General features: G+C 37.9%; 1 protein-coding gene across 4 annotated transcripts in view; it reads left to right on the forward strand.

Annotated features, from left to right (window-relative positions):
• The window catches only part of prex2 (phosphatidylinositol-3,4,5-trisphosphate-dependent Rac exchange factor 2), a 97,743-nt gene that overhangs the window by 57,334 nt on the left and 23,268 nt on the right, over nucleotides 1-17,141 (forward strand). For 2 of the 4 annotated variants that reach the window (XM_079488248.1, XM_079488249.1), the window contains exons 30-37: nucleotides 481-609; nucleotides 967-1,008; nucleotides 2,619-2,824; nucleotides 5,153-5,255; nucleotides 5,799-5,942; nucleotides 6,102-6,216; nucleotides 13,542-13,608; nucleotides 14,201-14,391. In XM_079488248.1, the coding sequence (XP_079344374.1) occupies nucleotides 481-609; nucleotides 967-1,008; nucleotides 2,619-2,824; nucleotides 5,153-5,255; nucleotides 5,799-5,942; nucleotides 6,102-6,216; nucleotides 13,542-13,608; nucleotides 14,201-14,391 (997 nt within the window). The remainder of the gene's footprint in view (nucleotides 1-480; nucleotides 610-966; nucleotides 1,009-2,618; nucleotides 2,825-5,152; nucleotides 5,256-5,798; nucleotides 5,943-6,101; nucleotides 6,217-13,541; nucleotides 13,609-14,200; nucleotides 14,392-17,141) is intronic. The other 2 variants (XM_079488251.1, XM_079488250.1) reach the window with 1 other exon arrangement.

The raw sequence follows: 17,141 nt of genomic DNA on the forward strand, positions 1-17,141 counted from the left end.
ATCAAGTCATCGCCCATCACCCTTTTCCTCGAAAGGAAACGGATAGGTGTGTGTGAGAAAGATCACGTGTGTATCTCTGAGCCGAATCACGCCGTTTTGTCATTGCCGTGGTGATGAGCGTTAACACTTTACACTCTGGTGTAAAGAATTAATATAAATATTTATAAACATGTTATGGATAAAATATAAATCAAACTATACTTGCGTTGTTTAGAATAAGACAAAAGTATATTATTATATGTAATAAATAAACCAAAAATGACCTTGTGACCAGTTGATCTTGTGACCAATTCAAATATTTTACTTTTTCATTTTCTATGGCCAGTATGATACTTGTATTTTTTATTCCATTGTTTCATGCATGTGCATTTCTCAGTTGTAATACAGATGGCAGTTATCTGTTTGTCTTCGTTGGCGATGTTTGTTTGACCACCGCTGTGTGCGTTTGAGTTGAGCTGTTCTGTTATTGTTTTTGGACAGAGTTCCACCAGGACATGGAGCCCAAACTCAACTGCACCATGAAACTGCGGCTTCACGTCAAGCAGGATCCATGGAATCTGCCCAGCAGCGTCCAAGCTCTCACACACTCCATCGCCAAGTTTGCGGAAGGTCAGTGGTTCCAAAAAAGACACGCACAAGCAAGTCCGGCCAAAAAAACCCGCTGTTGAGCCGATCTCGAGCTATGGTGGAGGAAATCATTTAAGCACACGCTGCCGAAGTTTATGGAGAGGAGAGAATTAACATTCAGCTATTTGGTCTGTTGTCAGCAATGGCTAAAAAATGCATTTGAACACTTTGCTGCTGTATGTGAATGCTTGTAGAGTCACAAAGTCAGAATTCAGTCTTGCAGTTGTGAAATGTAAAGTGGCATCATATTTATTTAAGAAATAACCACACCAGACTAAAGAAAATGTTGGGAGACTGATTTGATGGTATTCATTCATTTTGCTGTCTGTATTTTCCCAGAGGTGAAAACCCGGCTGCTTTTGGTGTTACTGCAGTACACAGGTGGGAGTCTATTATACCGCATTCACCTCCAGATTGCACATATTATGAATATACTATAAATACACACAAAGCATATGGAATAGGCATCATTTACAGTCTTTCCCTCCACGCTCTTATTCAAAGCTTACAGTATGTGCTGTTATCCGTCACACCGAACAGTGGGCAGTCTTTTGAGGTCACCCTAAATAAATTACACTCAATTCAGAATTCTGCCACACAGCACTTCTGTCACACCTGCACAGTCTGCCCGGCATCTTTCTGGGAAAAATGATCCACGTGAACAGTTTTCAGAGCCTTGTAATCCCCTTAAAGAAACATAAATGTAATGGAAAGCCAGCGTTTTTCAAGGTTATGATGCGAAAATGCAAATAACATTCAGCCGGGGAAATAACAAACTTATTGAGCTTATTGTGAAATGAGAAGGTTCTATGGTGGATTTTATTTAATTGTTCTGCTTAAAGGGATAGTTCATCCAAAAATGAAAATTCTGTCATCATTTACTCATCCTCTTGTTTTTCAAACCTGTATTACTACTGCAGAACACAAAAGAAGAAAGGAGGAATATTGGTAACCAAACAATGAGGGTTCCCATTGACTTGCATTGGTTTTGTGTCCCGACAAAAGAAGTGAATGGATACCCCCATGGATTCTTTTTCAACATTCTTCATAGTATCTTCTGAAGAGAGTGTAAATAATGACAGAATTTTCATTTCTGGGTGAACTGTACCTTTAATGCGGCACTTCAGGCCTGAATAAAACATTTCCATGACTTTCTTCTTGAAGAATAATGCAGTCAGATTTATAATACCTCATTTCCTTTTGCTTCCATTTGGTAGAATGGACAATTTTTTAAGCTCCAAAAAGTGCATCCATCGATCAAAGAATTGGTGGTCTTAACAAATGTCTTCATAAGCCAATCGATGCGTTTGTTTAAGATAAATATTGACAACGCTTTTAAAGATAATGTCTAACATCTGCTGCAGGTGAACAAGAGGCTTGTTTTATGGTGACGAAAGCTCCCACCCAGAGAAGGCGGTGTCCTATTGGCCCAAAACGAAAAATGCTGTGTTCGTCATAGGAACCTAATACAAGCCTCTCGTTCGCCTGCAGCGGATGTTAGACATTAACTTTAATAACGTGTCAATATTTCTCTTAAACAACCACACCGATGAGCTTCAGAAGACCTTTGTTAAGACCACAGAGCTGTGTCGAGGCGTTCTTTGATCGATGGATGCACTTTTTTTCGAGCTTCAAAAACTGCCCCCTATTCACTCCCATTCTACCGCATGGAAGTAAAATGATAACTGATATCATAACTCCTACTGTATTATTCTTCAAGAAGAAAGTCAAATTCACTCAGGATGCCTTGAAGTTTTGATTCATGCCTGAAGTATCACTTTAAGCTCAGGTTTTTGTAAACATGGTGGCTGGAATTAAAAATTTTTCAACATGGTCTTGACTAAACATAATGTGGATTCACAAAGTCAGAGACATTTAATAGAGTTTCATTGACTATGAATGAGATGACAGTAGGTTAAGAGCTTTTCAAAAGCTAATTCAATAGATTTAACCTCACTGTATATTAATTGAACTCTCTTCCTCTCTCTCAGATTCAGAGATCCAGTTGAGGAGAGACATGGTGTTCAGTCAGAGTCTAGTAGCAGCGGTTTGTTCTTTCTCAGAGCAGTTGTTGGCCGTATTGAATCAGTCCCTCAGTGCTGAGAGCGAAGGCCAGGAGGCCAGTCGCAGCTGGCTGGAGCAGATTTCCTCCGCTGGTTTGCTGTTCCATTTCCAATCACTGCTCTCACCAAATTTGGTAAGTAACTTCCCAGCACAAACAAAAGTCTATTATCTTAACTGTAGTCTGTTTACTGCTTCTGCATTACCATCAAATTAAACTGATATGTGTGTGTGTAATCTCCAATTCAGTTAGATTTTCGAGTCATTGAAAGGACAGTGGGCACGAGCTGCTAAAGCTCTCCCTACGCAACGTTTATACGGGCTGTGTCAAACGGTTGTAAGATGCAGTCACATTTTTGCTTCTTTGCCATCGGAGATGAAGTTTTTACAAAAAGCGCTCTGTAGTCTGTACAATTCCATGTAAGCAGACCCGCGGTGTATGTAGATAAAAACAGCTCATTCTAAAATAATAAAAACATTACACTTCATTATGCAAGGTCTTTACACTCCTCTGAAGACAGTTATGTATATTATTTCCTTTCTGTCAATAGATCCTCCTAAATATCATACACTGCACCTTTAATGACAGAATCGGTAGCATTTGACTAGAATTTCATTATTCCGCATTGTGATAAGCGAGATAACACTTGTACACTACACATAAATCACCCCCGAGCTTGCACACCTCTGCCGTCTACTGCATCGTGAATTTCTTTCTTTGTTTTACTGTCCCGCTCCCTGCAGATTACATCTGCTTGTGTTTGCCGCAACCAGACGCCTTGTCTCGCAGAAGGTCAAAGCCTTGTCTGTGCATTGTGACTGTCAAGTTTATTGTCTTACTGAATTGATGACTATGGCTTTGCTGGTTTTCCTCTTACACTTGCAATTTGGCTGAGAGACACAGGGATGATGCTGGGTTTTCATGTCTTGTGAAGTGTATTTGGCTGTGACACTTGATCAGATTTTACCTCGATCTGATTGTTTTTAGATTATGTTTGTTCATTTGTCTGCCTGGGATTGTTTTTTATATAAAAGATGTATCGACACTCAGTTTATTTTTATATTTATTTATTTGACAGGGACAATGCATACAATCATAGCTACAATACAAGTACCGCAACTGATGCGCAGCATATTCATTTAGCACTAGCTCTAAACTCTATATGTTTCTTAGTTAAAGCTTAGTTAAAGAATTTTACGTGTTAGGAGCGGTGTCAAAAATGATCTTGACCACCTTCAGCTGGTATTGTATGACCGGCTGATTTGTTTACAGGTCAGAGATGGTCTACAAGCTAAATGACCGTATATAAACCATCTAAAATGTTTCAACATCAACCAGCAATGTTAGACGCACATTAAATCAAGCATGTAGTTAATCTGTGCAGAGCGAAGCTGGGAGTCATATAAAATAAACCTTCATGTAATTTGAACATTCCCATCGTTTGAGGCCTCAGTCTTATCTCCTCAGCACCGATGCTCTGCCCCCTCCACCTCTGAATACACTCACGGGAGGCAGAACAGGCAGCTGTGAGCAACCCGGAGGTAATTTCTTGATGTGATATGCTTTGGCAGCTTTGTAGGCCCCCAGATGAGTGGATTGTGGCATCTGGCACATGGGAATCTCAGAGACAGTCAGCCCACGTGCGAGATAGAGGTGTTGCTTTCAGATGAGGAGACTTGTTCTGATTTGTCTGCGGATGGTTCTCAGCCATGGACGTACTGTGTGTGTCTGTGTGTGCGCGGGCAGATGAACTACAGAATGGATGAAACAGAGGGCAAAGCATAAAGAAATTATGAATCTCTCAGCTTGTTCATCTTCTGCCAACTGGAAGCTGTAATTGTATTCTATATATACAGTATACCAGAGCACTTTTGATGGCAAACTTTGTTCTAAATTTCAGACCTACAACATAGTTTATATACTTTATACACACATGTATTCATTTCTTATTGCATTTACTTAGTAGGCTGTAGGTATTTACTTGGTAGATGTTGCACTCTCATAAAAAAACTAGGTAGGTACTGTAGGTACAAGACTTTGAAATTAGGTATTTTTAATGTCCATTTCTTGAAACTTAAATTGATGTACTTGTCGACAAGTTTGCTTTTACGCTTGAGCTGTATGGCTATGCCTGTTTTTCACATCTTACATGTGACAAATGTGTACAGAATGTATACGCAACGCTATGGATATAACAGTCTGACAACAATATTATACATTTTTACAGTTAGTAGTACTAATGTACTGTACCTCTTGTACATTATGGATTTAATACCGTGTTTTTGATCATTTCATGTTTTTTATTATAATAAAAAAAATTCCTACATCTCTAAAATTGTGTATCTCCAGTAAAGGAAAACTTTGAAAAGTGCTGTAGATGTATATATGAATATAATTATAATTTATGGTAAATTTGGTTTTCGTAACTTTTTGTTGCTTTTGTACTTTTCATTAATCACTTAGACGGATGAGCAGGCAATGCTGGAAGATACACAGGTCGCTCTCATAGACTTGGAAAAGGTCACCTTCTATTTCCGACAGTTTGAAGGGGAGCCGCTTGTTGCTAGTAAGTTCCCATTTTAATAATCCAGTGTTTTTTACAGTAGGGTACAGTACATGCAAAATATAACAGTTGACCTGGGAGTGTATAAGTATTGGTGTGTGTACGTCACTTTAAATACTGTATATACAGTATACGGTTTCATCAGATGAAGTTAACCTCCCGTCTGTGTTGAGTAATACTATAACCTTTTATTGTATATTTAATTTATATTAATATTTTATTGTATATTAATTGTATTCAATTCAATTAAAATGACTCCAGTTTGGGCCGCATATTGTTTATGTTGTTGCCGCTGAAACTGTCAATATCTGTGTTTTTGTTCAGTTCGTTATATTGTTATCTTCATTATATTGTAAGTCTCTTAAAGTTTATATCATATAATATCATATTATATATGATATGATATTATATTATACTAATAGTGTTAGTATTCTCAACTTTAGTATTCAGAAAGTCACTTCAGGCCCAAGACTTGGCAGAATTTATTTTATTTATAAATCTTTCTCCTTCTCCCTCATACTGATGTCTTTGTCTTTTTCTCCCCAGACATGCCCATCTCGTATCAAGTCGAGGGTACGCGGCAGGCTTTGAAAGTCTGTTTTTACCTGGAGGCATTTTACTTCCAGCAGTTACCCCAGAGGCTGAGGCATGGTGGCAACTTTAAAATCTACCCCGTCCTGTTCACCCAGGGTAAGCTTTGTTTGTGGTTAGCTTGATGCATACCAAGGAAATGCAGAATTTTGCTCTTGTCACTGAATCATTCTATTCTTTATCGAATAATTATGCGGCCAATAACTGTAGCGTTGATAAATGTATGAAGAGAAAACCCAAATCCTGTTTCATTTGCAGCTTTGGAGAGCATGGAGGGATACTACTATCGAGACAGTGTGTCAGTAGAGGAGTATCAGGCCCAAATCAATGCGGGATCTCTGGAGAAGGTCAAGCAGTACTACAAGAGATTGCGGTAAGCCCACTTCACCTGTCAATCAAACTTCAGCTCGACCCGCTTTCTCTCCTTCACAGTGATGTGTTAAGTTGTTGTATTTCCTGATGAGACAGTATGTGGAGGAGAATTCTGGGAGTAATGTCGGAAACCATTGTTTTCCTCAGGAATAACCAAACAGTCTTTTGATCGGTCTATGCAAAAGTCTTCTTCTCACTGGCTATAGAGTTTTTGGTTGATAAACTGTTCATGAAATAGACAGTTTCAGATCTCACACAAATCATGTTTCTGTGTTTGATTATTGTATATTTAAGTCTTTCAGGGGCTTTTGGGGGATTTGTCAAGGTCTGCCAAGTTTCATTGTGTTCCTCTAGTAACGTGTGCCACAGGGCTAAATAACTGTTGGGATTTAAATGAAAGCAAGCCAGTGGAGTGCTGGCTTATGATAAGTTAACACATCTACAAGAGTTATAGTCTCATTATGCGCTAACCATGTTAAGCTTATGCTTGCCAATGTCATGCTGACGTGTCTTTGGCGTATTGACATTTCTTATAAGTCTCTATATATTCCATTAAGAACACCATCCTCCAGAAACCCGTTCCTGGCCCTTTGCTAACTAAGCATTAATATTGGCATTTTAAGCCACGCTTGATGCATTCGTATTGACTGAATGTGAAATGTGGCCGCTGAGCGAGAAAAGGCAAATCCGCGTGGTTTTCAAAATGTCATTGGAGATGGCATTGATCTGACAATGAGACAGTTTCAAGTCATTATAATGCTAACCATTCATTTGTACCTTATCTTTTTAATAACCATTTGTGTAAAACAGCACTTTGAATTGTTGAGGAAGGAGAGAGAGAAATTCCTGCTTTTTAAACCAGTTTGAACCAGCCTAAGCTGGATTGCTGGTCTGGGCTGGTCTCTCGATTTTGTCAGGTTGGTCCATCAAAACCAACTAAGGACCAGACTGGGCAACCAGCTAAAACCCTGGGAGACAAGTTTAAATAAGCGCAGACCAGTAAGACCACTTCAAGCTGGTTTTAGCTGTTCAGCAAGTGGGACCAGAACAAGTAGCAGGCCTGACTCAAGCTCTTCTCAACAGCATGTTTGATTTATCCATTTGGAACTAGTAGAGAATGTCAACCTGCTCTAATGAACGAGGGTATTTATCCGTAGGTTCTCTGGATTTGTGTGGTTTTTATGCAGGTGTAGTGTTGAAAGGTCTAGCAGGGGGTCCAGCTGAGTGTGTTAAGACAGAGGATGTTATTAGGAAAAACAGTACAGCCGAGGTTTAAATCAACTGACTTTTAGTACCTACAGCCCTCAAATCTGATAAAAGTCTGCCAGATCATGTTTCTTTAAACTGTTGAAATCTGACAACTTGTCAGCTCCCATTGCTTATATGGGATAGCGTCCAATGTGCTTCAACACTTCCAAGGGGGGCTCAAGATGACTTGAAATTATTTCTACTGAGAAGCATTAAATAAACTAAAACAACTGGAGAAATGAATGTGTGTTGCGCGCATGTGTTGACAACAACGACTGTTATGGAGAACCATTGCTCAAGTGAGACACACTGGGTAATACAGCAGTTAAAAAACCATTTTTATACCCAGTTGGCTCAGTATGCAGCCTTTGTGTCTCCACCATTTGTATATTATGCAAGTACATAAGTATGAAGTGATCCATGTCCACCTACACTCAAGACCTAAACATGCACTTATACATCCTGAAGTAGCTCATCCATAATCACCCAAAAGCCTTGATAAGCATCTGACACTGTGTAGAGGATGCTAGGCCGACCTTTTGGTTATTCATAATCATTTTGATGCAATTATGCTTACATGCATAACTCTATTCAGATTAGATGAATTTTGTGTAACTGTACAACTGTGATATACATTACGTCTTCCTGTGGCATGTTGTAGTAGGATCAAGAGGGCGAAAAAAACGAGAGAGAGAGAGAGAGACCCTGCTTAAGAGGGATTCCCACCAGAGTTATCTTTTTTTTATTCACTTTTATTGTAGTTTTGCTTTGGTTTAACTATTTATTTTTGTTGTATTTATTTATTGTGTTTTTAAGTACGGTTTAGCTAATTGTTATGTTATTTTATTATCTATATAATTCATTTTAATTTATTATTATTATTTATATAATTTATTTTTATATTGCAATGTACCTGTAAATGTTTATTATTTGGAGGTCAGTTTTAGTTTTTATTTATTTTCAGTTAATAATTGTATTGCCTCAACTTCTGTGTATTGCTGAGTAAACATTTCTAATTCTTGTTGTAGTTTTTCCAAATAATATTCAGTATGATTTACCGTTTCATACCAAATACTTACACAACTGTAAAAAAAAGCCATTTAAACCCTATTTGAAACTTGCAAAGCCCCAACAATAACTCCCAATTTTATGGTTCAGTGTTGCTTTTATGAAGACACAGTTTTCTCTATATTGGTACCATATATAGCACTACATTGACGCACATTAACAGCAGACAGCCTTGCAGACAGAATTTCTGGTGTCTACCATGTAAATGTGGTCTTCGGTGAGATGATGTCAATTCCAGTTCGCTCCTTACACCAAGATGTTTTTGGAGAAGAAGCCACAACTTCACCAACTACTTTTTATGTGGAACATACATTAGAGCTGTTAGACTATAGTTGGCACATTTAATCAGATCCAATGACTTTTTTAAGCTGTTTTCCAAGTCAAGTTTATGTCCAGTTCATCTTCTGTATCCTTACATAAAACTTGAAAGTGTAGCACAAATCCTTTCTAATACAATATGCAGTAAAATTCTCCAAGCCTTGATGTGGGGTGAGATCTTTCGATGAAGCATGACATTATTAGAAAACAGCTTACAACTAGTCCGTTTCAAATTGCTCAGGCTTTGTTTCAAGTTCTCTAAATGGTTAGATTAATCTTTCATGTTTGCATACCAAAAATAGAGTTTTTTGTCTGGTTTGCCTGTAAAAGCCGTTACTTCGTTTCTCAGATCTAACCTCCACAAACCCGAGGGTTCTTTGTTTTTTATGCAGTTATTGGAGCGTTTCTTGTTTGTAGTGGTCTGTGCAGTGCGAGTCATGTGGATGTGGTGTCGTTTGATACAGACGGGTAACTTGTTCGAGCTCTTTGAGTCTGTATTAGGTTAGTGTCCCGTGTACTCTTGTACGACACGGCTTGATTAATGGCTGTAGTTATCAGACAGTAATTGCAAACTCAGTGCTCGACTAATCATACATCCAGAAGTTGCTGTAGGACCTGGAATTGGTCGAGGGGTTTGTGGGAAGGCCACAAAAATGCGGAAAATGTGTTTGTTGTTGGACTTAAAATTAGCAAGCTCTCATGCCAGCGGGGAGTAGTATGACATCATGTTTGTGAATCTGTAATTAGGATGGTTTGTTTAGGTCATGCATTGGGTCATGGTGGCGGTTAAGTCCTATTTGGAGATTTATTGGTCCATTTAACGGCATGATGGTCTGGCAGCTTTGATAACGGCAGTGATGCATTGCTGAAGCTGAGAGAAACCAAATGAAACAACAAACTTAACTGACAGATGGCCACTATGTCAGTCAAACTAGACTATGGACTTTCGGTGATAACTTTGATTTTCTCATTGACTGTGAAGCATTGCTAAGACCTTAACTAGGTGACTACGCTCAGATCAAATTAGATGCATTGCAACACCCTAGCAACCAACACAAAGCATTGTGTCTTTACTTTCTCTTCTAAAAATGTTCCTAGCAACATTTTTTGCTAGACATAGCAGTATGTTTTATTTTAACATATTTGCATGTTGGCGTATCGGCAATTATAGATGCGACATTTTCAGCCAAAACTTGAATAAACATTCTCAAAAAATGTATTTATTGCAAAGATATTGAATCATCGGTTTATATATTGCCAAACCCCTGATGATAGAGTCCAGACATTAGAAGCATCTCAGCATATGCAAAAGTTTTCTGTTTTAAAGGAGAGAAAAATTCATGTGTTATGGATGTACCTTTTTGAGAGACAACATACTGTACTTTGTAGGATTTCTGTGAATTACTATGAACATACCTGAAGCAATAATACTCAAACAAATGTAAAAGGGAAGAACATAAAATGAAGTTAATAAATCATGTGCCCATTTATGAGCAGTATAGACTGTTATGGATGTGACAATCACTTTTAAACCTCCAAATATTGACATCTGACCTATCAGTATGGTGAAAATCTTTGGTAAACACTTTTTTCATGTAAAGTTTGACATTTGCATGGAATTCTCCATGTATATATGTAGATTATACACAGCATAGCTAAGGCCAAAAAAGTGTGCGGTATGCATAGAAAATAGCTTGTGATTCAGCAAATGCTCTAATGTGTATCATTCCTGAACATCCCAAAGCACTCTGGGTAATGTTTCTGAAATAGGGAAAGAAGTGGTGTTTGTCTTGGGTTTTAAGATGAAAAATCGAGGTTTAAGATGAAAAGCTGTAATTTGCTTTAAGGCCCAGAGAAGAGAGGCAGAGCGAGATTGGCCCATTCTTGGATCTCATCCAGCATTTCCATTAAAGTCTCACATAAGAGACCGTAGAGAAAACACAGACCATCGGTTACTGCTCAGTGTGCCTGAGAGGAAAGACCACTGCTGAGTTACGACTCCCAGGGTTCCACATTCAACACACACAGACAAATACACCAAAGGACATTGTAATATAGATAACACTTTTGTCTGTTTTTAATAGATTAAATTAGTCCGCTCGAATAGCGGTGCATAATCATAGTAAAGCCCACCAGAAACAGACATCCAGCCGATTCACTGAGGTGGGGGGTTTGTTTTGTTTCACATTGACTGCAATTACACGCTGCTTGACAAAGAAGTCCAAGCATGTCATATTATTTATTTTCCTTTTTTCTATCTTTCGTCCTTGTTCATTATAATGTATTAGTTAGTTCATGAAGAAGAGTTAGTAAAGAGTAAGAGTAAGTTCGTAAACTTGAAGAGATTCAGATGTGGAATTCTCCACATGCACACTACCTAGTGTGTGTTTTTCAGCTGAACAGTCCTGGTGTGAGCCCTCATTTCTGCTGTGAAATAGAACAGCGGATGGTCGATTGATCCGCTGACATAAATCTTCAACTCCATCTGGTGCTGCCAGAGCCAGCAAGACATGGCTGTTTGGTTTTGTGATGCGTGAAAGGCTGTTATGCCCGTCTGGTACGTGGTACTCTGTGGAGCACAGCGGACTATTGTTTTAAACCAGTGCAATGTAAGAATGAGGGGTGCGCTTCATGAAACTGTTTTCCTTTCCACAAGAGAATGTGACAATGCTGTAGATCAGGGGTCAAACTTTTTGTTAACGTAGGGCTACCAGAAAAGATAAAATCACCCAGAGGGCTACTTGTTGGAATTGTTAAGAAAATAATTTCAAACTGTGTTATGCGTAATGTGATGCATTCTTTTTTTTTATACGTATACTGTTTTCATACAGAAATTGAATAATCAAATACAAACTTAACTTAAAAAGCTAGTACACAGATCCAGCATACGGTTACATGTGCATTTCGTTTACATTTGGTAAAGCACGGCCAGCAGGGTACTTTGGAATCATGTCATCGCATTATGACTCCATTACTTGTCCACTAAATCCCCACTCAAGCGCAGTGGATTCTGTGCAGCGCCAGAGCGCCATTCACATTGTTTAACAAATATTAAATATACATTTTTTTCAAAATCTTTGTTAATGTAAATACCGACTTCGATCGCCCGATCAGTATAGTCCCGAGCTTCATTCATGTGCAGCTCTTATTGTTGAGCCCTGTGCCTGGGGGGCACCTCAAAAGGTTCATGCGGGCTACCTGTCATGATTCTGCCTTCTCTTGTCTTGATTTTCTGGTCTAGGGGCAGAATCATGACAGACCCACGTGTTTTATGTGGAGAGAAACATATTATTGTCAATCAGGACATAATATGCGTTCTCTCCTGTCTCGTCATTTGGCCCCGCCCCTCTCGTTTCTAGTATAGCTTTCCTCATGTGTCTCATTACCCACACCTGCCCATCGTTATCTCCTTTGATAGTCTCCCTATTTAATTCCCTCGTTTTGTCTGTTCTGGGCTCGTTTGGTTTCGTACTTCTCGTACCGCTCGGTAACTGTATGCGCTGTGTAACTACTCTCAGGATTTGTCCCTACGCTGTGTCCCAGCGTTAGCGGCCTTTTTTTGTTACAGCTGGTTACCCGCCGTGAGTTTTCGTCCTGTTTTTGCTGTCTTTGTTATCCCCTGTATTTTACCCCATTGTGGGGTGTTTGTTTTGTTTAATTAAAAGTCTTGTTAACCCCTTCACCAACGCTGCCTGCAATTGGGTTCTTCCACCACGTTCCGTGACACTACCATACTTTGGAGACCACTGCTGTAGATAGTGTCGGCTAATAATAAATAACAATGGTATAGTTCACCCAAAACATTAAGCAACAAAAGTTTAAAGCTCTATATTGTCTATATAACTCAGCTTTTGAACTTGTAAGATATATGGAAGTATATCTTATAAGGAAGTGGATCTTATGAAGATGCTCTGCTTGAAGTGTATGTCTGTGTTCACTGTCTCTTTGGGTTTCGTTGTCCGGTTTAAGCTCTTTGTATGTCAGAGAGGGAGGAAAGAACTTAGACTGCATTTGTAAACATCATTTCATTTTATTAATAGCATCATGCATTTCCCCGTTTCACATCTCCATATCATCTGGCTCTACCACGAAGGATTAACATCTTTGACTAATTAATGATAATATTAATGCTGCGTCAGTGGAGGATATCATCGTAATAAATATCTCCCCAGATGGTGGATTAATTTACCTGACAATGAACATGTGTTGCAATATGCCTCTCTGCTGACACTACAGAAAGTGCTGCAGTGTCTGGTTGGAGAGTGGATTGCACTGAATGTGTGATATAACCCTGGATTATAGGGAATTTGTTTCGGCACGACTAGCAGACTGTAAACTTTGTAATTTAAGTGGTTTTATGTTTCCAGTGACTGAATTAATTAGATAAGAGATAATAGTGCTTTCTAGAATGAAATAGCACAGCACAACTTCACCACCATCCCCTGTGGCATATGTTGGTACTGCATTGCTACCTTTAATTGACATCTAAAATAATTCCCAAAATAAATGTGTTGGTTGTTTTAAAATAATTTCAGAGTGATTTATCTTAAGACTGAAGTTTCTTTTTTATAAAAGTCACGGATCAAATCTTCAATATATTTATATTGCACTCATCCTCTGCTTATTCTGTATGCATGAATATGTCTGTATGTTTATTGCTCACACTAACACGTTTCTATTATTCCTTCACAGGGCCTTTTATCTGGATAAATCAAACCTTTCCCCCAGCTCTGCTCCCAAAGCAGCCTTCATAGACAAGGTGTGTGTCATCACTCACTATCTGCAGGGGCTCATGGGAAATCTCTGTTTATGAGTGTGCAGGGAAATGGTTATTTATTATATGCATTCATTTTCATTTGTTAGTTCCAGAGGATGAATAAAAGAAGCAAACAGGACATCATTCATATTTATAGTTTTTTGATGGTTTGGTTGGGCCAGAAGTTCAGATTTTCCTATAAAACTATTATAATAATATAAATTGGTGTATATATACCATATATATACAGAGTTTGTTCCCAAAATGAGCTCCGTTATTGGTCACAGTTCAGTACAGAGGGCAATTGTCGCTATTAACTACTTTTATTGTACAGTTGTTGTTTTTTTATTTCAGCCATAATAAATAAAAAAATACAGCTAAGTAAAACAAAAAAACTGAATAAAAATATGATAACATAATAAAAAACATAGTTATCTCATTTTGGAACCAAACTCTTCATATACAGTATACATATAACATTTTTATTCCAATATATTGTATTAGATATAATTATATATAAAAGATATATAAAAAAATTTACCAATTTATATTATGTTATGTTGTGTTGTATTATATTATCTCTTTCTTTCTCTAGCTGATGCGTCCTCTCAATGCTCTGGATGAGCTGTACAGACTGATGGAAAGTTTCATCTCGTGTCGGAGGACGGCCGCGTGTCAGTTCACAGCCTGCGGAGCGTCTGGAGTCGGTCTGCTGACCGTGGCCTCAGAGCTGTGCTGTCGTCTGGGAGCGTGTCACATCGCCATGTGTAACAGTGGAGTACATCGGTCAGCTCGAGTTATACACGCATACACACTGACTCTGTCTTTCCCTTCTCTCAGTCTCTCTCTCAAGGGGCTTAGAAACCCTTATTTTTTTCCTCTTGGTCTGTTGCTCAGATCAATTTACTTCCTGTCGTTTATGTCTTTTTCCTTGTTTTGTACCTAAGATTCAACCTTCCCTCTTGTGTTTAACTCTATCAGTTCTTCTCTACTTGAATTTTTCTCTGCTTCTCATGCTATTTAATATTCAATTTCCTCCTTGGCATGAATATATAATAAACCTCATTACATGGTCATGCCTCATTCCATAAATACACCTTTCTCTATGAGGTCTACTTTTAGAAGTCAATCTGTCATTTTGGATATGATCATAACGGCTCCATTACTCTCAAGGTTCTATTTGTGAATATCATCATCTGTTTTTTGTCCATTTACATTATGAAATCGACAGTTCTTGCTCTTTTTGTTGCTTTCTTACAATATACATAAAAGTATTCATGCTCTTGAATCACAATGAAGTTGTAGATTTCCCCTAACATTCATTTTAAATGACTTTATGGGAACATCTTAACACTGAAATTTTATAACAGGGCTCATGACGGATGAAAACAGGTAGTGTCTCAAATTCGTAAATGCCGAATAGGATTTGAGATGTTGAGTCTTGTTTGTTCATAGCCCATAAACCTTAGCTGTTGTCATATGCTGTTTGTTATTGTTCAGTTCAATTCTTTTATTTAAAAATAATTTAAGAATTCAATTTATTGCCGTTTGCTTACCTTTACCCTACTTCATACTTCATAAAGAATCTAAAAAATCTCAAATTGATCTCATCAGAGAATCTTTCCATATTGAGTAACGTGCCTTTAAGCAGACAAACCGATTTCTTTTCTTCATGCCACCATTCATATGAGCCAGGTTTATTATTGCACAGTTCCATCTCTGTCAGACTGTATTCCCCTACAGTTGCTGTAGGCCTCTTGGTGGGGTCACATACTGTATTGCAACTCTTTTTGACTGGATACTGGAGTTTTGGAGGACAGTCAGTTCTGGGTAGATTTATATTCGGTTCACGTATTCTCACTTTTTTTATGGTGTTCTACTCTGCTTTGAGGTAAACTCATTGACTTTGTGTCCTTGCCCTGACTGGGACTCCCGTGTCACAAATCCATTTCATTTGACTAAATATCTGTTTGCCAATAATATATATAAAATATAAACGACCAAAAGTGTGCACGTATTTATTCAGTGATGCCTACTATTTAAGTATTAAACTCATCCTGTATCATTTATCTTGATAAATCAAAGACTTGATAAATCTAAAATCATATGGTTTGTTGCAGATGATATGTAAAGGAAGTTATACAATTTGTTTGATGTGAATTAGCACTTAATGTTGCAGAACAGTATTTCTGTCTCAATTTCTAGGATTTACACACAGCGACAGACACATTGGCGGACAATTATAAATTTCTACTCAGGGAAGCGGACACATAGACACACTTGTTGTAATAAGGAAACCGGCATGAAATTTCAGTGACATCTTTGGGTACATGTTTGCTTGTTGGTTTGAATGTGACTAACTCAGATTTGTACGCCGGTGCAATAACAGTCCACATGCAGTTTTAGTAAAGCAGCAGGTGCTCAGACCTGCAACAGACATGGTGAATAGTGTTCTGTTTACCCCTCTAAAAACCTCTCTCTATCTCTCCATCTTCATTAATCTGTGTTTGCCTTAAACAAACCGATAGCTCCGGATCATTTTGTGCTGAACATGGGTTTTCATATTTATAGCTTGTTTTAGACACATTTTTGTTACTCAAAAAGACAAAATAATGTTAATAGAAGTTGAAATGGTTTTTTTATGAAGAAATTCCTTAAAGAGGGATGTCAGGACCCTGGGTGAGAATTAAGTGGAAATAAATATCTTATGTAGAAAAATCTAAGCATATGGATTTGGGTGTGGTTAACCTGGCATGCTCAAAAAGCCTGTATTTGCATGATACAGTATGCAGACCATCAGCATTTTATAATGCAGTTCTGTTTTATTTTACCCTTTAGTCTCCTAAATATACCCGTCCCTGCTTTTAATGGAATTAAATATTTGGACCTGCCAAATGTGGGTGAAGTTAAGTGTGATCTGATGTTTATGTTATTTTTAATGCAGAGATGGTCAAGGCCGAGTTTGTTCTTGAGTCTTTGTTCTTAAAGGAATAGTTCACCCAAAAACGAAAATTCTGTCATCATGTACTTATCCTCTTGTCATTTCAAACAAAAAATACATTTTGAAGAATGTTGGTAAATGAAAACCGTTGGTCCCCATTGACTTGCATTGGTTTTCTGTTCATACAACAGAAGTCAATGGGAACCAATGGTTTTCATTTACCAACATTCTTCCGAATATCTTCTTTAGTGTTTTGCGAAAGAAAGAAAGTAATAGAGTTTTAAATGTCAAGAGCGTAAATAAATGATGAAAGAATTAACGCTAAGCTCAAAATTGTCTCGTACTTAGATTTCGCAACTTTCTGGGGTCTGGTGGATAAGTTAACAGTAAAAGTAATGTTCAGAGACTTGAGATATTTAGTCAAAGTGAAGCAATAACAAGTATATATTATTTTTCTTAAACGCCAGAAGAACTAGCTGCACCGTAAAACATTGCTGTAATTTTGAAGCAGGTTTGCCAGTAACTTACTGTAGATTTATTTTACAATTTTGTTGTTAAAATGAACGTACCTAGATCTTATTTGTTTTTCATCTCA

This window comes from Barbatula barbatula, assembly GCF_947034865.1.
Source record: "Barbatula barbatula genome assembly, chromosome: 23".
Lineage (NCBI taxonomy): Eukaryota > Metazoa > Chordata > Actinopteri > Cypriniformes > Nemacheilidae > Barbatula > Barbatula barbatula.